Source organism: Mustela erminea, chromosome 7 (genome assembly GCF_009829155.1).
Source record: "Mustela erminea isolate mMusErm1 chromosome 7, mMusErm1.Pri, whole genome shotgun sequence".
NCBI lineage: Eukaryota > Metazoa > Chordata > Mammalia > Carnivora > Mustelidae > Mustela > Mustela erminea.
Genome location: NC_045620.1, coordinates 51,507,010 through 51,532,356, shown reverse-complemented (window position 1 = coordinate 51,532,356; position 25,347 = coordinate 51,507,010). Strand labels below are relative to the sequence as shown.

The following is a 25,347-nucleotide window of genomic DNA, read 5'->3' as shown; positions in this document are numbered from 1 at the left end:
TTTCATTTCTTCAAAGGAAGAATTCCCAAACTTAGCTCGGTGTAATGCCAAACCTGTTAACAAAAGTACACTAAAGCTATTTATGAGTTTTTAATGCAGATAAACCTTTCCACACAAAACAAGAGGACAAATTAGTTTCATAAAAGATACTGACCTGCTACTAGATAACTTTGCACACACACACAAAAAACAAAAACAAAAACAAAAAAACTGTCAGTCCCTGCCCTTCTGGCAAGAATGTAAACCACTGACTTAGAGGAGACTGCAATTTAATTTCATAACCTTTTAAGCAATGAATTTGAAATGCTGAAATGTCTATTTGGGTAAATATTTCTATAATATAAATATTCTATAAATAAAAATATTTATCGAAATATTTATATTTTTATTTATCCAAATATTCATATTTTCAATTTCGTGATCTTTTAGGCAATGAAACTGATATTTTTAGAGACTGTTTTGATAAATATTTGACACTGAAGTGGCCAGTGTCAATTAAGGGCATTCCAGTTGACCCCAAAAGAAAGAACTCTGTAACACCTGAGAACATTACATAGTAACTTGTTTAAAACCGTGAAACATCCAGACTTCACACTTGCCATGAATGATACCTTCTATGACCAGCCAGATTACGAAACTAGCATACAAGGAGAGCTTTGTCCCTGTGAAATACACCATCTTAATTCTGAAATTAGCTTCACCTGGATTCAATGCATTACCTACATTCATCTCCTACTCAGAGGGAGAAAGCAAAAAACTAGGACTTCCAGACTCTACGGAAATTACTAAGGAGACAACTCAGTCCAAATTTCAAGCACCTGCACAACCAACGACAGTTTTCCCTACAACCGCTGGCTATGCGGTGTCCCCCTGGGCACAGCGCATTTAACCTTCCCCCAAACGTCCAGCAGTTGTGAGCAGAGAATGCCACTTCTGACGACGAGCTACGCGAGAAAAATGACCAGAGTGAGAAACCGAAAACAGGTAAGCTTCCGCACAAGCCAGCCCAGCACGAGGGGCGCTCGGTTTTGAGTTCTATGCAGATCTGAGGCGAAGAGCCCCAACGCTTTCAGGCTCGGGAGCCTGCGCTTCTGCGTCTCATCTACGTGCCTGCGGCCGGGAGCCTCACAGGGGACGCCCCCCCCCGCCCCCGCTCTCCTCTATTCTCCCACGCGGGGTCGTGACTGCCCGCTGCTCCCAGCCCTTGGAGGAGACACTGGTCCAGCCCGTCGCGGACACGGGGCTGAGCTCCAGGGAGGGCCAGAAAAGGACACCCGGGGAGGGAGGGGACCGTCGGAGTGCTCCCGCAGGCAGATACCTTGGGGAAAGGATGCCCACGGGCTGCACCCGCGGGCCAGGCGAGGGGAAAGGATGGAGGAGAATCGGAAGAGGACACCGGAGTGTGGAAGGGAGACGTGGGGCGCTCCTGCAGGCAAGAAACTTATGGAGGGCCGAGAGGATACAGGTCTGCTTGCGCGCCAGGTAGGGGGCCTCGCCCCTGCGCCGCGCCTCACCTGCCCAGAGCCCGCTTCATGCCCGCGTCCGCGGCGCAGCGCGGCTCTGCCGGCCTCTTGCCCGCCAGGCGCAGGTTCTGCTTCAGGCGGCAGTCGGCGTCCAGCGCCGCGGCGGCCGAGCCGGAGGAGGACGAGCCCGAGGCGGCGCAGCGCTCATGCTCCAAGGCGACGGGATCGGTCCGCTTCCTCATCCCGCGGCCGACACGGCCGGCCGCCGGCGGCGTCCGCAGACCTCGCCCGCCCGCGCTGCAGTCGCCGCTACTCACGGGAGCCCCGGCCGCCGGGAGCCCGCACCCCCCCGCATCCCAGCCCCAGGCCGCGGCGCCAGGCTCTACTGACCGGCGCCTGGGACCAGGCTGGCCGCGTCGGCCAATTAGCGCCGCGCTCCCACCGGCCCCGCCCCGCCCCGCCCCGCCCCCTCCTGGGTTCCGCGGGGAGCGCGCCCAGCGTCCCCGGCGCCGACCTGCGGCCATTTTGGAGAAGGGCGTGCGGAGCCTTGCGGGGCGTCGCAGGCTGGTGGGGGCCGAGCAACGGGTAGTGCAGGCGAGCAGTCTGGGCTAGGGCGCCGCGGCGGGGAGGCTCGCCTTTGCCGGCATGCTCAGCGCCGTGAGCAAAAGCACTCGGTCCTGCCCCAGATCAGTGGGCCAAATGTGGAAGGAACACGGCCAGAAAGCACCCAAAGAGCAAGAGCCGCAGAGGAGAGCTGGCTCCTTCCTCTCCCGCCCCAGACTGGTTTTTCCCTAATGCTGGAAACCCAACGTGAACGAATCCCTCGGAAACGTTTCTATAATGATTTATGAGAACCAAAAGCAAAAGGTAACAAGTCACCATTTTCATGATTTATAACTATTTTCCCACAAGATTTTACTTTTTTAAAAAATATGCTTTCAGGTACTTTTCTTTTTTTAAACACAAACATATAGGTAATTTAATTTTTAAGTTTAGGGCTGAAAGTATGAAACTGAACTCATTAAACAATATACTTCTTAAGTCTGTATTTGATTTTAGATTTTTGTAAAGTAATTAGTAGCTGGAGCAGGAGACTCTTGACCAGGTTGGGAGTAGAGATTACTTAAAGAATCTTAAAAAAAAAAAAAAAAAAAAGGTGGAAAAAAATATGTTTCAAAGATAAATTTACACTTGTGAAACCCAAGTTAACTAATTCAGGGGCGCCTACGCGGCTCAGTGGGTTAAGCCTCTGCTTTCGGCTCAGGTCATGATCCCAGGGTCCTGCGATCAAGCCCAGCATTGGGCTCTCTGCTCCGCGGGGAGCCTGCTTCCTCCTCTCTCTTGCCTGCCTCCCTGCCTCCTTGTGATCTTTATCTGTCAAAGATTAAAAAAAAAAAAAAAAGGAGAAATTAGTAGCTCCTTCTATTAGCTTTGTAATGATACTTAAATTGTGAAAGAATTTCAATAATTGTGTTATAAAAATATCCCAACCAGCATTCATATTTGTGTGGATATCACCAAATACTCTTTTAGAATTTAAATTGTGAATTCTTTAAACTGTTATACTAGCACATACTGGGATTAGGAATCCAGAAACTGAATTAAAAAAAAAAAAATTTGACCCTATCACTCACAAAATCCTCTTTAATAGGAAAAAGAAAAAAAAAAAAAACAAGGGAGGGCTGTTGAGAAGAGAAATGTGAGGGTTATTGAGTCTGGCTGGCATTAGGCCTTGCCCATACAGTCCTCAGCTCTTGGTCCTGTAGGGGCCATGGGCCAGGCTGCTCCAAGGTGGGCCACCTTGGTTTGAGGATTATTTTGAGCTAAAGGCAATTAAGACCCTATAGACTTCCTGTGGATGAAACTTTTTGCCCCTCCCTTGACTATATAGAAGAATCTAAATTGGGGGGTTTTCCCAGAATAATTTATTACCAGAAATAAATTTTACCTGAGTGACCCATCTATATGGCAAGACAAGTATCTAATTACCGAACATTTGCTCTTCTTATTGCCCTGTGACTTACATTCTTTCCCTTCAAAGTCCCAGACCTGTACCTGATTCTCCTTAGTTCAGGATAATATACAGATACCTTATTTTGCCTGACTATCTTTGGAATTTCCATGTCAGTGTGGATTCCGTGTATGTAGGAAACTAAATTTGGTTTTCTCCTGTTAATCTATTTCATATCAATCTGATTCTTAGTACAGCTAGAAGGTCCTAGAAGGGAACAGGAAATTCTTGCTTCCTGATATTCCACATTGACTTTCTGTATGGTCTTTAAATACCATCCTACGCTGGTGACACCCACATTTGTATCTTGTACCCCTTCCTTGAACTCCAGGGTCTTCTATCTAATGGTCTACTCATCCACTCTGATATCCTGTAGGCACCTAAAATTACTATGTTCAAAGCTGAGCTCCCAACTCTTTTCCCATCCCAAACTCCATGTGTAACCTTCTTCACCTCAGGAATGGCAATATTATACTTCTGTTTCCTTGGGTCAGAACCCTGGGATCATCCTTGAATCCTTCCTTCTTATGTCTATCTGTATTACCACTCCTTTCAAAATCTATCCAGGATGTAACCATTTCTGACTACCTCCTCTGTCTGCACTCTGGCCCAAGCTGCCATCCTCTCTCATTTGGATTATTTTATTAGTGTAAGTGGTCTCCTACCTCCAGTTTTGCCAACTTTTGTCTACTTAACTCACCTGTCACAAAGTTCTTTTTAAAGATGTAGATTCAGTCCTGTCATTTGTTTGCTTAAAATAACTGTATGGTTTCCCATCTCACTGAAGATAAAACAGAAAGCTTATGAAAGGGCCTCCGGCCCTCACTTTGATCTCAGCCACCAAGGTCTTCCTCCCTTATTCTGCTCCAGTGTCACTGCCTCCTTGCTGAGGCTGGGGTCTCAAGGAGAGGTGTGGGTGGCATGTGTGTGATTCATACATCCCCCTCCTTGGGGCCTTTGCACTTGCATTCCTCCTGCTGCTAATTCTCTGCCCATTCTATGGCCCCATCTCCACATGGATTATTCGCTCCCCACTGCAGGTCTGTGCTTTCTCTGAACACTAAGAAAACCCTCAGGTCCTCTCATCATCACTCTGTTTACCTGCCTTGGCTTATTCTCCTGAGCATTTTTCACGAATATATTTATCATTGGTATATCTGTATCCCACACTGGAACATAGACTCTGAGAACAAGGACTTTGTTCACTACTTTATCTTCAGTGTCTAGATCAATGCACAGAATATAGTAGGAACTTCATAAATATTTGCTGAAGGAGTAAGGAATCACCACCACCCTTCTGAAGTGTGTACTGTTGCCCCCATTGTGCTGGTGAGGAAATGAATCTCAGGCCGAGGATCTGAAATTTAAAAGGTTTATGACAAAGAAAGGTGGATACTGGTGACTGTTGGAATACAGTCTTGTAGCACAGACCACTATGGATCTTGTTTTTAATAAAACTTAGCTAAATTATCCCTGACTGTAGAGCTGAAAAGGAAATGTCAATTAGCTTAAAGATTCAAAGGCGTTGTAGTCCATTTCCATGCTCATTCTTCAGATTACATATCTGTTGTATCTTTATTTGCAAAAGAGGACCATAGTTTCTAGGGTTAGCTAGAATGAATCCAGTAATATTGCCTTTTTTAAAAAGTTTTGCTTTTTTAAAGGTAGCCAAATAAAACAAGTTGTCTCTACAGCATTAATTTTCATCTCTGATTCTATATGATTATGAAAATTTCCATAATCATGTAGGTAAGATTATAGCTGTGTGAATTGATGTTAATCTGGGTATTTTCCCCCTTTGTAGGCTTCCTGATTAAAACTATTTTCCAAATGTTTTTAAATGTCTCCTTTAAAATCAAAGGTGATTTTGTGGGGTTCAAAGCTTAAATACAAAGTCTGTCACTTTAGAAGCTGAGTCAACTTGGTAGGTTATCTATTCAGTTGTTGGGGCGCCTGGCTGATTCAGTCCTGACAACCTGCAACTCTTGATCTCAGGGTACTGAATTCAAGCCCCAAGTTGGCTATGGAGCCAACTTAAAAAAAAAAAAAAATTATTTTGCTTTCTAATCAGTACCAAGGGTCTTTTAAAAGCTACCTTAGGGGGCGCCTGGATGGCTCAGTTGGTTAAAGCCTCTGCTTTCAGCTCAGGTGATGATCCCAGGGTCCAGGGATTGAGCCCCGCATTGGACTCTGTGCTCAGCAGGGAGCCTGCTTCCTCCTCTCTCGGCCTGCCCTTCTGCCTACTTGTGATCTCTGTCTGTCAAATAAATAAATAAAATCTTAAATAAATAAATAAAAGCTACCTTAGGGTTAATCATGAGAATTAAATGATACATATGTCACACTCCCTACCACAAAGGAGATACCCAATAAAAGTTGGTTTCCCTTTTGAGCAAACAAAAGCCCACACTGCACAAGGAAAACGAAATACTGCGTCATTGTATTAATGCACACCAAGTTTCTGAGCATCCTCAATCTCAAAGTAGAACCCCGTTGAACCTAAATGAAAATGACTCGACCTAATTTTAAAAAAAGACGTTGCGAGATACGTATATATCGCGAACTGAGCTTCAAAAGAGAGCCTTTGCTCAGCTTACAGGCCGGAACCCATTCCCGCTGACTCCCGCAGCTGCACGGGTTTCCCTAGGGAAGGATACGCCAGCGAAATCCTCCTCAGCTTTCACCTTTCTTAGAGTGCGGCTGCGCAGCAGAGGCAATTGTCCTTTGGCCGCCGCCGTAGGCCACGAGGCCCTGGAGCGCGTTTCTATTGGCTGGGCGTGTTTGGCGCCAAAGAGCGAACCGGAGGCGGGGACGAGTACCTGCCGCTGGGGGACTGGAAACCACCCGATCCCCAGAGCGGTGTGCGTGAACCCGGCGACCGTTTCGCGTGAGAGCCGGCGGTTGACGAAGCCTCGGGACCGGGCTGCGGACGATATGTTCTGCGAAAAGGCCATGGAGCTGGTCCGCGAGCTGCATCGCGCGCCAGAAGGGCAGCTGCCCGCCTTCAATGTGAGGGAGGACGGGGTCAACCGGGCTGGTCTGGCTGAAGGCGCGGGGCCTGGGAGAGCGGCCGGCGGGCGGGCGGGCGGGCGGGCGGAGGGTGGGCGACCCTGTGGGTCTAACCTGCGTCTCCTCCGAGCGTGGGCTTTCTCACCGTGTCAGCTCCAAAGTAGGGAACAAAAATTTTGGAACACAGAAAAACGAAACATAGCAGGAAAAAGAGCATTCATGTTTATATTACGCAGCGATTTGGTGAATTTCTTGAGTATATTGCCTTCAGTGTTTCCTACATACAGCGTTACTGCTGGTTCCTTTGCTTGACCAAGCGTATCTTGGCTGCCCGGTAACCATCTAGCGTTTGTTGAACGCTAAGGCAGAAGATAGGCCTGTAGAGCCAGGTCGGGATTCAGGCTCCGTGGTGTGAGGTTGGAGCAGTACTCCGGCTTTCTGTGGCTGTCCGCTTCTGCAAAAACGAGAAAGAGCATAATAATAGGGCTCAGTTCTTCTTGTAGTGAGGGCCCTCGGAGTGGGATGTATATGTGTAGGTCCTCTGGACAGTGCCTGATACTCAATCTGATAATCAACAGATTGGAGATGAGAAAGAACAGTGGCAGGGAGATGTTATGGGCGGTTATGATCACTCCTTTAAAAAAAAATCCTTAAAAAAAGAAATTATAGATCAAGTTCAGGGATTTGTGCAAACTTACAACATATTGGCGCAGAACCTCACCTTGAACACAGGGTTCCTAGATTCCTGTCTTAAACCTCTTCAAACATAAGAAAATATATAATTGTTGTTCTTCAAGGACAGTTACTTCATTTAAAAAGTTAGGAGACAATGGTGGGAAGTTCAGCAGAGATGCTGGAATGCCAAGGGGTGCAGGCTCTAAAATAGGACTCCACGCTGCATTTAGATAACTAGGCATATGAGGAGACAACCTGAAAGAGACACTTGTCCAACAGGAACTGGCCACAACAGCCTTGCGACTGACTCTGCAGACCTTGAGTCCATCCAACAACCTGTTTCACTCAAATTTTAAGTTACCACTTTTGGGGGGTGTCCAGGGAAGGAACTTAAAACTTACAAAATCACTCCTTTTTCTAGGTCGTAGTTTGGCAGGGCACCTTTTGCAGTTTTGCTGCATGTGCACCTTCTGCTGACAAACCCACCTGCTAGCCAAGTTACTCAGCAGCCTGGAAGACTCAGCTTGAGGAGACTGGCCACTCCTTGACATAGCCAAGCAGGGACAGGCCAATCCATCTGATTGGTCTGATTGTTCCTGTAGGCCCGTGGCCCACAGGAACTTCCAAGAATCATTCCTCCCAGGAAGATGATAGTAGGTCTAGAGCAGGACTCTGCCTTATTCATTCCAGGATCTCTCAAGGTTAGATGCTGTATTCAGCAAATTGAAATAATTGTCCACTTTCTATATGCAGAACTGGTAATAGTTTAAGTGAGTTTTTAGGAAAATTATCTTGGGCTCCCAGCCTGAGGTGGGAATTTTTACTATAGATAAATCTAAATCTGAAAGCATGTATGTATTTTTATTTATTTAAGGTTTTATTCATTTGAGAGAGAACACAAGCAGAGGGTAGGGGCAGAGGCAAAGGAAGAGAGAGAAGCAGATTCCCCATTGAACAGGGAGTCCCACCTAGGGCTCGATCCCAGGATCCTGGAGTCATGACCTGAGCCAAAGGCAGACATTTAACCAACTGAGCCACCTAGGGGTCCCAGCATGTGTGTATTTTTTTTTTTTTAAGATTTTATTTATTTGAGAGATAAAATACAAGCAGGGAGCAGGGCAGAGGGTAAGGGAGAAGCAGACTCCCTGCGGACGGGGAGCCCAATGTGGGACTCGGTCCCAGGACTCCAGGGTCATGACCTGAGCTGAAGTCAGATGCTTAACTGACTGAACCACCCAGGTGCCCCACATGTGTGTATTTTTATAAAATTTCACATGTCTTTTTTTTAAAGACTTTATTTATTTGACAGAGATCACAAGTAGGCAGAGAGGCAGGCAGATGGAGAGTGGGCCGGGGGGGGGGGGGAGCAGGCTCCCCGCCTAGCAGACAGCCCAATGCTGGGCTTGATCCCAGGACCCTGAGACCATATCCCAAGCGGAAGGCAGAGGCTTAACCCACTGAGCCACCCAGGGGCCCCTCATACATATCTTTTGTATGCCTGTAGATCTATTACTCATCCAGGAGTTTCAACTATTTCTTAAAATATTATTTGCTGATAAAAGGAATATTGAACTGAATTCTAATAGATCAGACTTTTCCATGACCTCTTTTTAACTACTTGAGCAAAGGGAAGATAGAAATCATGCTTAACATTTTTTTTTATTAGGAATTATATATTTTCTTATGTTTGAAGAGGATTAAGTTCTTGATTTTGTAGTTATACCAATAGTCCCAAAATGTTTTTTGCTACTGCATACATTTTGGTCTTAAAAGTAGCTGGGTCACTTATCTTTGGATTGCTGAAAGACCTACTATGTAATATTTATGAATTTTAGAATTTTAATAATTTTATTCTTCCAAAGGAAAATTTTTTAGAAGTTTGCCCCAAGGTGGATAGTAGAGAAACTCCTTTGGTCCTTCTCTTGTTGCAAACCAAAAGTGTTCATGTTTTCTGGTAATCTTTTTTTTTAAGATGTTATTATTTAGGGGTGCCTGGGTGGCTCAGTGGGTTAAGCCTCTGCCTTCAGCTCAGGTCATGATCCAGGGTCCTGGGATCAAGCCTCACATCCAGCTCTGCTCAGTGGGGAGCCTGCTTCTCCCTCTCTCTGCCTACTTGTGATCTCTCTCTCTCTCTCTCTCTGTCAAATAAATAAATAAATAAAATCTTTTAGAGGCACCTGGGTGGCTCAGTGGGTTAAGCCTTTGCCTTCAGCTCAGGTCATGATCTCAGGGTCCTGGGATTGAGCCCTGCGGCGAGCTCTGCTCAGCGGAGAGCCTGCTTCCCCCTCTCTACCTGCCTCTCTTGTCTACTTGTGATTTCTCTCTCTGTCAAATACATAAATAAAACCTTAAAAAATGTTTAAAAAAAGATTTTATTATTTATTTGAGAAAGAGAGTACATAAGCAGGGAGAGGGGCAGAAGGAGAGAGAGAAGCAGATTCCCCACTGAGCAAGGAGCCCAATGTGGGACTCAATTCCAGGACCCTGGGATCATGACCTGAGCAGAAGGCATTATTACTACCCTTGTAGTAATTTTTTAAGATCTATTTTCATTATTTATTTACTTACTTATTTTTGTCATGCCTTAGCACTTTTTACAAATGTATACATCTTTATAACCAGTGCCACAGTCAAGATTCCTGTCACCCCAAGGGTTCCCTTTTCCCCTTTTGTAGCTACCTACTGTCTGCAGCTGTGGGCAACCACTGATAGACTTTCCATGGCTACAGATAATTGTCTTTTTTGGTGGGGAGAGGCTTCTGGATTCAATGTGCTAGGAGCTGCATACTTTTTCTCTAAAGGGCCAGCAGGGATCATACAGTATGTACTCCTTGGTATCTGACTACTATTGCTTACTACAGTGTATTTAAGAGTTTCTTTAATCAGTTATGTTGATTGCATAAGTTGTCGGTAATTCATTCCTTTTTATTGCTTTTTTTCTCTATTTTTATTTATTTATTTATTTGACAGAGAGAGAGAGATCACAGGTAGGCAGAGAGGCAGGGAGAAAGAGAGAGAGGAGGAAGCAGGCTCCTCGCTGAGCAGAGAGCCTGATGCGGGGCTTGATCCCAGGACTCTGAGATCATGACCTGAGCCAAAGGCAGAGGCTTTAACCCACTGAGCCACCCAGGCAACCCTTTTTTCTCTATTTTTTATTGTGGTAGAATATATATACAACATAAAATCTGCCATTTTCACCAATTTTAAGTGTACATCAGTGCCATCAGTTACATTCACATCATTGTACAACCATCACTCCTCTGTCCAAAACATTTTCATCAACTGTGACAGAAACTTTGTAACCATTAAGCAATAGCTCCCCATTTCCCTCTTCCCTCAGCCCCTAGTAACCTCTAATCAAATCCCTAGGAATTTGCCTAGTTAGATATTTCAGGTAAGTGGAATCACATAATATTTAACATTTTATGTCTGGCTTATTTCACTTAGGATAATGTTCCCAAAGTTCAGTGCATGTTGATGCATGCAGTACTATATTCCTTTTTATGTCCAAATAATATTCCATTGAGTAGATATACCATATTTGATTTATTAGTTCATCAGTTGATAGATATTTGGGTGTTTTCACTTTGGGGCTGCCATAAATAATGGTGCTCTGAAAATTTATGTACAAAGTTTTTGAATGAACATGTTTTCAAGTTTCTTGAGTATTATACCTAAGAGTGGAATTGCTAGATGATATGATAATTCTATGTTAAATTTTGAGGAACCATCAGAATGTTTTTCATAGGACTGCATCATTTTATATTCCTGTCTACAATGTATGAGTGTTCCAATTTCTCCTTATCCTCACCAACACTTGTTATATCCATTCTCATAGGTATTGCTTTTGATAAGATATCAAAATCAAAGATAAACAGAGTAGATCAAACATTGCTATGGACTTGGTGGAGGAATTAATAGATGTGTATCAATATCATTTTATATATTCTAGGAGGATGGACTCAGGCAAGTTCTGGAGGAGATGAAAGCTTTATATGAACAAAACCAGTCTGATGTGTAAGTTTTGACAGATAGAAGTCTTTTTTAAGAGTATTTATTTGAGAGCACAAGCAGGGGGAAGGAGGAGAGAGAGAGGGAGAAGCAGGCTTCTCACTGAGCTGCAGCAGCCCAATATGGGGCTCAGTCCCAGGACCTCAAGATTATAACCCGAGCCAAAGGCAGACACCCAACCAGCTGAGCCACCCACACACCCCTGATGAGATTGATATTTTAAAACAACTTAAAAAATATGATACTGAAATAAGATAATGTCCCATCAGTTTTTAGATAAGATTTTTTTTTTTTTTTTAATTATCTGTGAGCCTGATCATACTGTAGCTATACAGGACTGAGGGGATTTGTGTTGATCACCCTAAATTTATGGGGATTCAAATAGTGCATGGTACATAGCAGATGCTCAGTAAATATTTATTTGAATCGTATGACAGGGTATTAGAGTGAATTTAAAAGAAATGAGACAGCAGCAAATAAAAATTCTAACAAAGTGAAATCTAGAGTTTCCACTGCTCATTTTCACTAATAGCTGCCTTGGTGCCTTAAATGGGTAACAGGCAATTTGTAAACTTAATAGGAGCTGCAGTGATTTCCAGCAGCTTTAGCAAAGTTTGCCTAGAACCAGTGCTATAGAAGGCTACAGCCTGGTGTGTAAAAGAGCTCTGGGTTTAGAAAACATTTAGAGCTGAGCATGGTGGTGGCACAGTGGAGCATTTGGGCTGTGTGACAAACTTCATAAGTTCTTGTGATTTGGTGAAGAGTAAGATACAAGGAGTACCAGCTCTGGGATCAGAGGTGATTTATCCAGATTTCAGCCAACAGATGTCAATCAACAGATGTCCGTCTGTGACCGGACATTTCATTTTTGGCCTTATTAGGTACAGTGTTTTGATCAGTTACTTGGGCATAGAAATCCGTAACATGCTGGTAAGATCTGTGGAGCACATGAACAGTGGGAGCATTTTCCAACTGAGTAGTTTAAGGAGAGATACAGAAAAATCTTCACAGGTGGAATGAAGGAAAGAACCATAGCAGGTTTACAGTAAGTATAAGGCAAATATAAAGTCCCAAACTCAAGTTCCCAAGCACTTTGTTCATTCATTAATTCATGCAACAAATATGTACTAAATGATTATGTGCTGATAAGTGGCTCTGGTATTTCAGCTGTAAACGACACAATAAAGATGTCTGTCCCCATAGCCCTCACAGTCTAATAATGCAGAAGATAGATAATAAATAAATACAGATATGCCGAATTGGGATACATGCCATGAAGGAAAACAACAGTTCTGGGAGAGAAAATAATCAATTAAAGGCAGACTTAGATTGAGGTATCAGGGAAGTTCTCTCCAAGGAAGAAACCTTTCAGCTGAGATCTAAAGGAGAAGCCAGTTTCAGTGAGGCAGTGACGGGGCAGAGAGTGTCCTAGGTCAAGGGGGCAGTATATGCAAAGGCCCTGAGTTGTGAAGGAGGGTGGGGTGCTCAGGACAGTGATAGTTAAAGAAGACCAGTGTGGCTGAAGCTTAGCAAGCAGGCAAAGGGTAACACAAGATGAGAATTTTAAGCAATTTTAAGATGGTGGCATGGTTATGTTTTAAAAGATCACCATAGCTACTCTGTGGACAATAGACAAGGGGACCAAGAGAAGGGAGGCATGCTGGCCATCCAGGTGACAGCAGAGGTGACCTGGACTAACTAGAAAGTGAACAGGTTAAAGACATATTTATTTAGGAGGTGGCCTGACAGGCCTTAGTCCAGTAAGGGAATGATTTTCCTGTATTTGCTGTATTTGTACCATTTGCAAGTTTGTGATCCAAAATTATGTGCCCCACCCTCCTAGTTTCTTTCTTGGTGGGGTGTAGGGGACAGTCACTATTATTAGTTTCTGTTAAAATTTTTTCGGAAGTCTATTCCTTTTTAATTACTCGTGTAAAAGTAAATTTTTTTAGGAAGTTATTATGTACTTAATGAAATACTCTGGTATTACCTTGGGTATATTTTATTTGTACTGTTTCTTTATAATCCAGAGCACACTGTAAACAACCTGGAGGATGAATCTGACTTTCAGAGAGTGACAGAAATGTACAGAGCAGATGTAGAGGACGTGATAGGACGGGGACATAGATATTTCCCTCTATTTTCAGGGACTGGAACAGGCACTACAGGAAGGAATCCCTTTTTGTATCTGTCCAGTTCCTTTTATTTTTTTTTTATTTATTTATTCATTTATTTATTTTAAGATTTTATTTATTTATTTGACAGACAGAGATCACAAGTAGGCAGAGAGGCAGGCAGAGGGGAAGACAGGGGAAGCAGGCTCCCAGTTGAGCAGGGAGCCTAATGCGGGGCTCGATCCCAGAACCCTGAGATCATGACCAGAGCCAAAGGCAGAGGCTTTAACCCACTGAGCCACCCAGGCACTCCTATCCAGTTCCTTTTAAAACTCCAAAGTAGATTCTTACTCAATCTGTACATTGTCTTTGATTTGTTTTTTTCCATCATTTTTATTATGGTAAAATATAAATAACATAAAATTTGCCATCTCAACCATTTTAAGTGTACAGTGCAGTGGTAGTAAATATGTGCATAATGTTACACAGCTATCACCACCATCCATCATCATAATCTTTTATCCTATAATACTGAAACTCTGTGCCCATTAATTATACATCTGGTTTGTGGTTTTTCGTTTGTTTGTTTTTAAAGATTTTTATTTATTTGACAGAGAGAGAGAGAGCTCACAAGTAGGCAGAGAGGCAGGCAGAGAGAATGGGGAAAGAAGTCTCCCCACTGAGCAGAGAGCCCGATGCAGGGCTCGATTCCAGGACCCTAGGATCATGACCTGAGCCGAAGGCAGAGGCTTTAACCCACTGAGCCACCCAAGCGCCCCATACATCTGGTTTTTAAATATGATATTTATCTAATATCTAAGGAGATGTACATTTTGTAGGGTAAAACCAAAATTTTTCCCTCTCTGTGTGAACAACACTGCAATATAGGACACATACGTGTTGAAGATCAATAAATATTTGTGGGATAAATGAAGGACCATTTTTACTACCATTTTAACTTATTTTATTGCAAAGATTTGGAAAAGCCATTAAGAGTAGTCCTATTTAAAATAAAAATATGATATAAGATCATAATCTTGTTAACCATGATGTTAGGTTTATCTCTTACTCCAGCATGGTAAAAGAATTCTAAAAAGGGAGTAAACACAATGTGTGTCTTTTGAAAATAATGAAGATTAATCAGTGTGCAAAAATGCAAAATACCAAATGAATACTTAATACTTAAATACTTAAGTGAAATACTTAAATACTTAAACACTTAAGTGGATACTTAAATACTTAAATGAAATGCTGATAGCATGATTTTAGGTAAATTAGTTTACTTTTGGTTTTTGGCTTTTTTGTCTTTTAGCATACCAATTAAAGCTCTTATGTGGAGGCAGGTACTATTTGTTTAGATTAATCCCTAATTATAAATAGATAAAAACAAATGTGGAGGTCAGTTGTTAGTTGGCTTTGAAAATTTTCCTTATGCTGAAATATGTATATTTGTTCTTTTTTTTTTTTAAATGTTCTTACCAGGAATGAAGTAAAGTCGGGTGGACAAAGTGACTTGATATCAACCATCAAGTTTCGACACTGTTCTTTGTTAAGAAATCGACGCTGTGCTGTAGCATACCTGTAAGTTTCTCAGTTTTTGCTTGTGGTGCAGGGAATAAATGGAGGGCTTCCCATGTGGTTTCCTAATTAACCATTTCAAATGGATAACAGACATTCTTAGATTTGTTTTTCCTGTATAAGCATTCTAAATACTTTTCTTTCTTCCATTAAATTTTTTCTTGTGAAAAATTGTAGTATTCATAAAACTAGGGAGAATAATACTATGAACCCCCATGGAGACATCATATAGGTTTAACAGTTTTTTAACATTTTCCCATGTTTGCTTCATCTTGTTTTATTTGCCTGTATTAATACTATTCTAGAAACTGATGGGCTTTTACCACTGAATACTCTAAGAAATAAGGACCTTTGGGGCCTTTTCTCCCATGATCATGGCACCATTCTCAAACCTAGAGAAACAAAGAACTCTTCACTGCACCCATCCAGCCCATATTTATGTCTCCCTGTCATTCCCAAGGTATCTTCTTATAGTCATGCAATCTCGTACCTTCTTTCTGTCCTAGGTATGACCGATTGCTTCGGATCAGAGCACTCAGGTGGGAGTATGGCAGCGTCCTGCCCAATGCCTTACGATTTCACATGTCTGCTGAAGAAGTAAGCTAGTACTGTTGTTCACGTTTCTGAATCTGGAAAATTGTGGTTGTGGCATTGTTCTGTAATAGTATTTGTATAGTAGAGTATTGCATAGTATTGTTCTATAATGGTATTTCTCTTTAAAATCTGTTTTTCAGCAGTTTTTGGTCTGTATTTACTTAGTATATAGTATGATGAGAATGATAGGAGTAATTCTAAATGCTATGTGGGAACCTCTCAGATTAACAAGATTAAGGATTCCATTATGTTACTTATTAGTGATCCATTTATAGGATTAAAGAACTGGCATCATTATTTAGGGATTTTCCATAAAGAGAGAGAGTGTGTGTGTGTACTTTCTTATTCAACATGAATACCTGTAACAAAACTCTTCATTTGTCCCGTCACTAAGGCCCAGAGCTAGCCCAATATTTAAGGACACAGGATTAGAGTCAAGTAAACTTGGGTTCAGAATGTTGTTTCTGCCACTGTCTAATCTTTGGTAAGTGACTTGAGTTCTCTCTATGTCTAAATGCCCTCATTTACACAATGAGGGTAGTAGTACTTACCTATTCTAGGCTTGAAGTGACTTCTGACACTATTAAACTTAGACCAAACTTCCCCAGCCACAGGTTTGGGGGTTTCCAGGGCTTCTTTCTGACTAACTGGCTACAAATTTGAGGGGTCCTGCTATCTCCTTAGGTTTAGAGCTTTGAATATCTTGATTCCAGTCAAACTTCCAGAGAGGAGAGTGGAGATAGAGACGGAACTCAGTCACATGGATGGTGTTTTAAACAATGGTGCCTGGGGGCACCTGGGTGGCTCAGTGGGTTAAAGCCTCTGCCTTCGGCTCGGGTCATGATCTCAGGGTCGTGGGATCGAGCCCCGTATCGGGCTCTCTGCTCAGCAGGGAGCCTGCTTCCCCCTCTCTCTCTCTGTCTGCCTCTCTGCCTACTTGTGATCTCTCTCTGCCAAATAGATAATAATAAAAAAAAAAATTTCTTAAAAAGAAAAAAAAAAAAAGTTTAAACAATGGTGCCTGTGTGATAAAACCCCAGTAAAAATTCTGGACACGAAAGCTTGTGTGAGCCTCCCCAATTGACAGTACTTTGTGTGTATTGTTACATATTGTGCCAGAAGGGCAGTGTGTCATGATTCCATAGGGAAAGGACACTAGAAGCTTCATGTTTGTTTACTGTCAGGGAGCAAGAATGTCCTGTCCCCTTAAGGTCCTTTTAACCAGAATAAGAATCGAATTGACATGAGCTAGATTTTTTGTTTTAAGATTGTGTTTATTATTCATCAGAGAGAGAGGGTATGCACAAGCCAGAGGAGAGGCAGTGGGAGAGGGAGATAATCTCAAGCAGACTTTGTGCTGAGCACAGAGCCCAATGTGGGGCTCGATCCCACAACCCTGAGATCATGACCTGAGCCAAAGTCAAGAGTGGGGCACTTAACTGACTGACCCACCTTGGGTGTCCCAACATGAGACAGATAAACAGGAAAAAATCAAATTTCATACATACAGGGAATCCATATAGACATGGAAATTCGAAAAGCAGGCAAAATGAGGTATATATGTCTTTTCTGTTGTTGTTAAGTAAGCTCTGTGCCCAACATGGGTCTTGAACTCAGGACTCTCAGATCAAGAGAATCAAGAGTCATATGTTCTACCAGCGGAACCAGCCAGGAGCCTCAAGGGTTAGGGGTTTAGGACTTGAAAGGGAAAGAATGTAATCCTCCAGAAGAATGGAAAACAGCAAATGTTTGGTAAACAGATGTTTGAGGGGATGGGTGGGGTAGGGGGTGAGGGGTGGGCACCCACAGAAACAATGAGACAAAGAGAGGCTTTGTTATCAAACAGGCTTTGCTAGGTCCCTCCCTGTCTACCATACCTTGTTCAGAGAATAATGTGGTTGTCTATGGTGGGAACTCTCTTCCTGGAGCAGATACTTAATCTAAATTTTTTAAGGCAGTTGTAAGAGAGACAAAGAGCTTTTCCATTTTCTTTTTAAAGGTTTTTGTTTATTATTTGACAGAGAGAGAGACAACAAAAGAGGGAACACAAGCAGGGGGAGTAGGGGAGAGAAGACTTCCCGCTGAGCAGGGAGCCTGATGCAGGTCTCTATCCCAGGACCCCAGGATCACGACCTAAACCAAAGGCAGATGCTTAATGACTAAGCAACCCAGGCCCCCTAAAGAGCTTTTCCTGAATCTGCTGGGTTTAAATTGCTTTTTAACTCAAAACACTTCTTGCTAAATTGGCCCATATTGGGGTGACCTAACCTTTGCCCCTGTAGTACCTTGCCAGACCTCCCCATGTGCCTCTTCCTTCTGCTGCTAGTGTTTCTTATCCCTTTCATTATGGTAAAATTGTGATTGTAATTGTAGCGCTTTCCACAGTTCTGTGAGTCATATAGGTGCATTATTAAACCTGAGGGCTCAGGCAGGCGTGCACACACACACATACTTTCTTATAAGGATTATGAAGACGTTTTTCTATGGAATCTTTTAGGAGCTGTATTGTTTTGCCTTTCACGAGGAGATCTACAGTATTGGCATTGATTTCTGTGTATAATGTTGAATTTTGAATACGGATAGTGAGATAATCCAATATCACTTAATTGAAAAGGTCTTTTTACCATTGCTCTACATGTGGTGCCACTTTTGTCATAAATTGTGTGTCAGTATATCTGAGGATTTGGGATAGGGGACTTTCTCTTCTATTCTCTTAATCTATATGTCCTTATACCAGTTCTACACTGTTGTAATTATTATAACTTTATTGTATGTCTTGAGTAAGTATTACCATCTTGTTCTTTTTCAGGTGTGTCAACTATTTTTGGCCCTTTGCATTTCCGTGTAAATTTTAGACTCAATTTGTCAGGTTCTATTTCTTTTCTTTCTTTCTTTTTTTTTTTTTAAGATTTTATTTATTCATTTGACAGACAGAGATCACAAGTAGGCAGAGAGGCAGGCAGAGAGAGAGAGAGGAGGAAGCAGGCTCCCCACGGAGCAGAGAGCCCGATGCAGGGCTCGATCCCAGGACTCTGGGATCACGACCCAAGCCGAAGGCAGAGGCTTTAACCCACTGAGCCACCCAGGTGCTCCTATTTCTTTTTTTTTGGAGATTTTGGTTGAAATTGAATTGAATCTATAGGTGAGTTGATATAATACTGAATCATGTATGTGGTAATCCCTGCACATATTTAGGTCTTAAATATCTCTCAACAATGAAAAAAATAACAGATTTACTTAGACGTAACTTATATAATATAAAGTTTACCCCTTTAAAATATACAACTTGGGGTTTTTTGTCTATTCAGAGTATCTGTTATCACCATCTTATTCCAGAACATTTTCATCACCCCCAAAAGAAACTCTGTATCCATTATCAGTTACTCTACATTGTCTCCTGTTTCCCAGCTCCTGGAGGTTACAAATCTACTTTTTATATAGGTTTTTGTATTACGGATTTTTCATTTAAGTGGAATCATGTAGTAAGTATGTGGCCTTTTGTGCCTTTCACTTAGCATGTTTTTAAGGTTCATCCATGTGCTAACATGTACCATCCTGAGGTATGGCTGAATAATATTCTATTGTATGGATATACGTATCTTATTCACTCATCAGTTGATGGACACTTGGGTGTTTTTCTCAGCAGGGTTTTAATGGTTTCCAGAAAAACTATCAATGCAGGGTTTAGAGAGATCATAATTCTGAAATGGAGTTTTTATCTGGTCAAATGTCTCTTAGGTCTGTGATTAAGTATGCTAGAATGTAACTTCTGTGAGCATAGAGATTTTCACTTTGTTAAATGATCCATCCTAAATCCCCAGACCAGTTCATAGCAGGCAATTCGTAATACTTGCAGTTTAAATGAATGAATGGTCAGTAGTGATCTATGTGGGAAAATGTGCTATTTATGAAAGGATAAATATACAATTTCTGCAAGTTTTTCTTTTTATAACTTTGTAAAATGACTATATTTACAGATGGAGTGGTTCAATCATTATAAAAAATCCCTTGCTATCTATATGAAGTCACTGGGAGGAGATGAAGGTTTGGATATCACACAGGATATGAAACCTCCGAAAAGCCTATATATCGAGGTAAGTATACCTTTTAAGATGGATTTTTCTTGGTGTGCCTGGCTGGTTCAGTCGGTAGAGCATGATGCTCTTCATCTTGAATTTGAGGCCTCTGATGGGTGTAGAGATTAGTTAAAAGTAAAATCTTTTAAAAAAAACCACTAAGATAAAATAGATTTTTCTTCAGTGCATAGATTATGCTGACGTTTGTCTAAGAAGAGGGAGTATATGAATATATATTAACTTAACATTAAAAAAGAAACATATATCCAAACCAAAAATGTTACCTCTAGGGGGATGGTGGGAATAGGATAGAATAGCTAAAATTTTCTGAATATACATATTTTAACAGTGTTAACTTTGGAACCATATATATGCTTTATATATTATTAAAAAAACTAAAGTGGAAGACCAACCCGTAGATTTTGAAAGCAGAATGAAACATATGAACCTATGTTTTAAGTTGGTAGATTAGTCGAACAGGAATTATTTTAAATTACTTTAAAGGCAAATAGCTTCTAAAACCAGTAGGTGAAAAGTTAATGGAGATGATGATGAGGTTTACGGATGGGTACAGGTAACACCTAGACCCACTGATCAGTCGTAACATCTAGAAAGGAACAACCAGACATTCTATGTTTCATGAGGTCTTGCAAGAGGAAGTGTGTAACACCATTTGCCAGAAAGTCAAACCTGATCTGATCAAGCCTCTAGATAAAACTTCAGTTTATAGGAAATTTGGGGACTGAGGAACATGTTAAGTGACCCCATAGGTACCCACAACAAAATCTAGTTTGTGGGAAACTACCAAAGTACCCACTTTCTTTATCAGTAGATTGCCAAGAGGAAGGGAAAAGGGGAAAAAACTGTATAGATTAAAAGATGTGGAGACATGTCAGAAATGTGTCATGTGTAGCTCTCGTTGGATTCTGATGTAACATGGCAGCCTTAAAGAAAACAGTGATGAAATAGATGGGGGAATGTGGATACTAGCCGGGAATTTCATGATAGTAAAAATGATTAATAAGATGTGATAACAGTATTGAGATTATGTTTCTTGAAAAAAAACTTACACCTAAAACTAATATAACAGCAACTGAAATTAAATAAAAACTTAAGAAAAGAAAAAGAAATTAATTGAAACCAAAAGCTGATTCTTTGTGAGCAAGAATAAAATTGATAAACCTCTAAAAAATTAAATAAATAGAATCTCATTTTTTAGAAATAGGTACTTAAATATTTACGGATGAAATGGTATGTAGGATTTGGTTCAAAATAATCTAGAAGTAGGTGAGGAAGCAAGATTGGCCGCATGTTGATAATTGTCGAAGCCAGTTGATGGAGTTTCATTATATTAGTCTTTTTACTTCTGAGTATTTGAGGTTTTCCATAACATAAGTCTTTTTTTTTTTTTTTAAAGATTTTATTTATTTATTTGACAGACGGAGATCACAAGTAGGCAGAGAAGCAGGCAGAGAGAGGAGGAAGCAGTCTCCCTGCTGAGCAGAGAGCCCGATGTGGGGCTCGATCCCAGGACCCTGGGATCATGACCTGAGCCAAAGGCAGAGGCTTTAACCCACTGAGCCACCCAGGTGCCTCTATAAGTCTATTTAAAGAAGCAAAAATGTAGCGTTGGAGCAGGGGAGGAGATTCTTCTAAATGGTGTTTTTTGAACTAAGTAAAATACCTTTGGAAGTCATGTTAAGATTTCAGAGGGATGGGGCACCTGGGTGGCTTAGTGGGTTAAAGCCTCTGCCTGCGGCTCAGGTCATGATCTCAGGGTCCTGGGATTGAGCCCCACATTGGACTCTCTGTTCAGCAGGGAGTCTGCTTCCACCTCTCTCTCTGCTTGCCTCTCTGCCTACTTGTGATCTCAGTCTGTCAAATAAATAAATAAAATATTAAAAAAAAAAAAGATTTCAGAGGGATCATAGGGCATGAAATCTAGGAAAAGTAGAAGACTGGAACTTGCTGGTGGGGTTGGCTTCACTCATACTAATGCAAGACCTCAGGAGCACCAACTCCTATCCTGGGTTCTCATGGGAGAGGAAAACTGAAAGCTGCAGTCTCTTGGTAATCTTCTTGGCAGTGACAGAAGTGGTTATCAAAAGGCTGCCTCACCCCTCCTACCTCCTGACAAAGAACCTCTCTTGATTCTTCTGATGTGAGTCTGCATCTCTTCTTTCATGGTGTACTTCTACATATTTCTGGGAAATAATCTGAATATTGAAGAAGCCCTTTAAAACAGAAATTGTAGAGACTTACCTATGTTCTTTTCTCAGATACTGATATTTCATGGAAGAATCTGTTAAGAGGCAAGTTGGAATCAATAAAACATTCTCTTTACTTTGTAGATAGGTATTTTGATTTTTCAGGATTTGCAGAGGGAACACAATATGTGATGTTGTCTTCCCTCACCAGCTCCCTAGGTTTCTTTGCTGTCGGCATGGACATGTGGAGATCCTGCCATTCTCCCCATCCCAGCAGGACAGTTGGCTTGTCAGTAAGGAGTCCTAGGCCTAGGTACACAGAGAAGAAACAGAGAGACAGAAAGCCTAGCATTTGTACTGGGTGGGTATTTTTATAACCCTTATTTACTTTATGGTCACTATATATTAAACATAATTTAGATAAAACAAAAGGTTTTTGTTTTTTGTTTTTTTCAGGTGCGGTGTCTAAAAGACTATGGAGAATTTGAAGTTGATGATGGTACTTCAGTCCTGTTAAAAAAAAATAGTCAGGTATTTCTCATGTTGAGATACTTTAAATCCTATGAGAGTGTTGAACGATGCAAATGTTAGAATCAGTAGCAAAGTAAATGTTGCCTTGTGATGAGCATGTGTATCATAAGCATTATGCTTAGTATAAGACACACTGTTTTGCCTGTTTTCTAAATATAAAGACTTGCATATATCAAGAAAAGGTTAATTTACTAGGTTATTGCTTGTATTTAACACTAAGCATGTTACTGGGAAATTACACAGTGGGCCTTTTTCTAGGTAAGTGGGCTTATTCTTATTAAGGGCTTATTAAATTGTTGGATTTAACAGCTCTCTTTGAATTTATTAAAAAGGTGCTAAGTGCTCGGGGCACCTAGGTGGCTCAGTGGGTTGCTTCCTCCTTGCTCTCTGCCTGCCTCTCTGCCTACTTGTGATCTCTGCCTGTCAAATAAATAAATAAAATCTTTGGGGGGAAAAAAAGGTGCTAAGTGCTTATTTTCAGCTTGTAGGTCACCTTTCAAATTCTAGTTCTTTGGCAAAGAAATAGTGATATCGATCAAAAGTTTATTTTTATTTTATTTATTTATTTATTTTTTTAAGATTTTATTTATTTATTTGACAGAGAGAGAGAGAGAACAAGTAGGCAGAGAGGCAGGCAGAGGGAGGGGGAAGCAGGCTCTCCACCGAGCAGAGAGCTTGATGCGGGACTTGATCCCAGGATGCTGAGATCATGACCTGAGCGGAAGGCAGAAGCTTAACCCACTGAGCCACCCAGGCACCCCTAAAGAGATTCTTCAAGGGATCCTAAAATCTTTGATTGTGAGAGCAAAAATTTCCCTCCCAAGTATCCTCTGGGAAGTAGATAGAATGAATAGAAAGCAGATGATGAAGAAGTGCTCTCATCAAAATCTGTATTTCTGGAAGACCCAGCAGGAAGTTGTGATTCACAAGAACAAAGCTATCCCCATAAAGCAAGATAGGAGAAAACTTCATCTCAAACACTGTCATCCTGTGTTTGAATTTCTCTCTCAAGCTCTTTGATCTCTCCACCATAGTGCCCACGTGGGGCTGGCTCAGGTAGAAACCAGCTGAGCCCGCCCCACCCCTTCCTGCTCCCAGTGCTAGATAGTTGTCACTCTCTGTAGACCGTGCAGAAGCCTTCCCCTTGAGATGTTTAACTTGTCTCAGTATTGCCCACCCTCTATTATAAAAATAGAGGACAATTTTATGTGTCTTTTACTTACTATCTATTTATCTACTTCTAAAATATCTGACCACATCTAAAACGAGTTTTCTATAGAATTTGGTGTAGATCATCCACATAATATAAAACAATAATAGGAACACATTTTTTTGCCATAGATTTCTTTATACTTGTCCATATAGCAAGCATGTTTATGTGCCCAGAAATCAGAACCCCCCCCCCACTTTGTAGTAGGAATTGGAATAACTTAAACGAACAACTAAATATATTTTCTCTTTTTTTACATTTCACATTCTTAACATTTTAAAAATCCATTTAACAAATTAGACAGCAGGGTGTCTTCCTGACTGGTCAGGAGGTAAATCCCTGTCTCTGGGCCCATGATAGGCCTGTGAACTGGTGAGGAAGGCCCATAGGCCCATGGAACCATGGCACACTTCCCTAAACTATTGTGATAATCCCTCATGCTGCAGTTATTTTCAAAGATTATTTGCTGTGAACTTCCTAATGTAGGGTTTTTGGTTTTTACCCAAGAACGTCTATCTTTTCTTTGAGACTTCTTTGGTCATCTTTGAGATTGGAAAGTTTTCTGCCTTGCTGCCTGTACTTTCCCACCCCAGACTTCAGTAAACGCTCCCATGTTTTGGGGGAATCAGACAGGGAGAATCTTTTTGACCTCAGAATGAGAGTGGTTTTCTCTTGGAAGGACATGGAGTATGAGCCTTAGCTGGGTACCAGTGTCTTTACATGCAGTGTGAACAGCACCCACCCTGCAAATTACAGATACTTCTAATCCTTGAAAAATACAGGAGGATAGAGGCTACTGTAGTTATGATGAGAATAAATGTTCAGGCTCAATACTAAAGCAGCTTAATTGAGAAGAAGCTCCTTTCAGTGGTCTTCCCAACAAGCTGTTGTCCCCTTGTGGTCCACTGGTGCAGAATCCCACCCTGGGGTTTTCTGTGCATAAATCCCAAAATGCAGATTACAAAATTCCTGATGGAATGCATAAGTCTTCAGTTAAGTTTAACTGAAGCAAACTATAAATTTATTTATAAAAATCAGAATTCAGTAGAGTTTTAAGTGGCTTCAATTTCAATTGACTAAAATAACAAAGGTACTTACGTTTAGCTACTCAGCTGCTTGAAAAATAGGTGATCAGTTGTTGCTTTTTAATGATGCAAAATGTAATTTTCAATTCTTTTCCAATTTTTTCTCTTTCTCCCTCTCCCCGCCCTTCCCCTCAGCACTTTTTACCCCGGTGGAAGTGTGAGCAGCTGGTTAGACAGGGCATTCTGGAGCATGTGCTGTCCTGACCTTGTGCTGAGGCGCCACTAGGCTTCCCTGTGGTGTGAGGGGCAGCCACACAACGGAATGTGCTACACGTCCATCTCCACCCTCATCTCTTTGATTTTAAAGGTTCTTTACAGAAGTTCTTTAAGATAACCAGGAGTATCTGGCAAAGGAGTGGTTTGCTTTTCTTTTGTACAGGATTCATCCTCCTCTTTGTAATAAACTATTGTAAGCTATGTCTATAATTACAAGATTCCTACAGTTACTACAATGTGGTTTTTTGACAAAATTTTTTTAATGGAAGTAAGCATTTGTTAATATTTGATTTTCTTTGTCCTCCCTGGTAATGACTTTATTTTTCCAGTGTACATTTCCAGCCCATGGTATAGCATACTGTCTTATAGTACAAATTCAAGGAAGGTAATACCTTTCCTAAGTGATAAAACTTCGGCAAATTAATATAGTACTCTTTAATATAATAAAATTCTTTTTTGTTGTTGTCGGGGTCATGTGTTACTTTAGTGATAATTTTCACTCCAAAAAATGTTATTTAAGTACCAGAACAAAACACTGTGGTTTATAATGGTGCTTTATAGCGGAAC

At 41.5% G+C, this 25,347-nt stretch overlaps 2 protein-coding genes across 4 annotated transcripts in view; one reads left to right on the top strand and one right to left on the bottom strand.

The window, feature by feature from the left end:
* The window catches only part of ABHD12 (abhydrolase domain containing 12, lysophospholipase), a 95,410-nt gene extending 93,521 nt beyond the window's left edge, over window positions 1-1,889 (bottom strand). Inside the window, exon 1 of the mRNA XM_032351603.1 lies at window positions 1,515-1,889. Within this exon, the coding sequence (XP_032207494.1) occupies window positions 1,515-1,705 (191 nt within the window). The 5' untranslated portion in view covers window positions 1,706-1,889. The remainder of the gene's footprint in view (window positions 1-1,514) is intronic.
* Window positions 1,890-1,976: 87 nt separating this feature from the next.
* On the top strand, window positions 1,977-25,243 carry GINS1 (GINS complex subunit 1). Of its 3 annotated transcripts, none has more exons than XM_032351618.1 (7): window positions 1,977-2,330; window positions 11,111-11,175; window positions 14,766-14,864; window positions 15,368-15,458; window positions 19,433-19,549; window positions 22,195-22,269; window positions 24,700-25,243. In XM_032351618.1, exons 1-7 carry the CDS (start codon window positions 2,304-2,306, stop codon window positions 24,766-24,768), a joined length of 543 nt encoding a protein of 180 aa, XP_032207509.1. In that variant the 5' UTR covers window positions 1,977-2,303; the 3' UTR covers window positions 24,769-25,243. The 3 variants fall into 3 exon arrangements, 2 of the variants coding, with proteins under 2 accessions (XP_032207509.1, XP_032207508.1); XR_004287640.1 differs by lacking the exons at window positions 1,977-2,330; window positions 24,700-25,243 and adding exons at window positions 6,244-6,483; window positions 21,950-22,099; XM_032351617.1 differs by lacking the exon at window positions 1,977-2,330 and adding an exon at window positions 6,249-6,483.
* The last annotated feature ends 104 nt before the right edge of the window (window positions 25,244-25,347 follow it).

What these genes read in the sequence shown, in the direction of transcription:
- GINS1 (XM_032351617.1), top strand. Translation starts at nt 6,409, where the DNA reads ATGTTCTGCGAAAAGGCCATGGAGCTGGTCCGCGAGCTGCATCGCGCG. An exon ending in GGCAGCTGCCCGCCTTCAAT is followed by an intron (nt 6,484 to 11,110) that starts GTGAGGGAGGAC and finishes TATATATTCTAG; the next exon opens with GAGGATGGACTCAGGCAAGT. An exon ending in CGAAAAGCCTATATATCGAG is followed by an intron (nt 19,550 to 22,194) that starts GTAAGTATACCT and finishes TGTTTTTTTCAG; the next exon opens with GTGCGGTGTCTAAAAGACTA.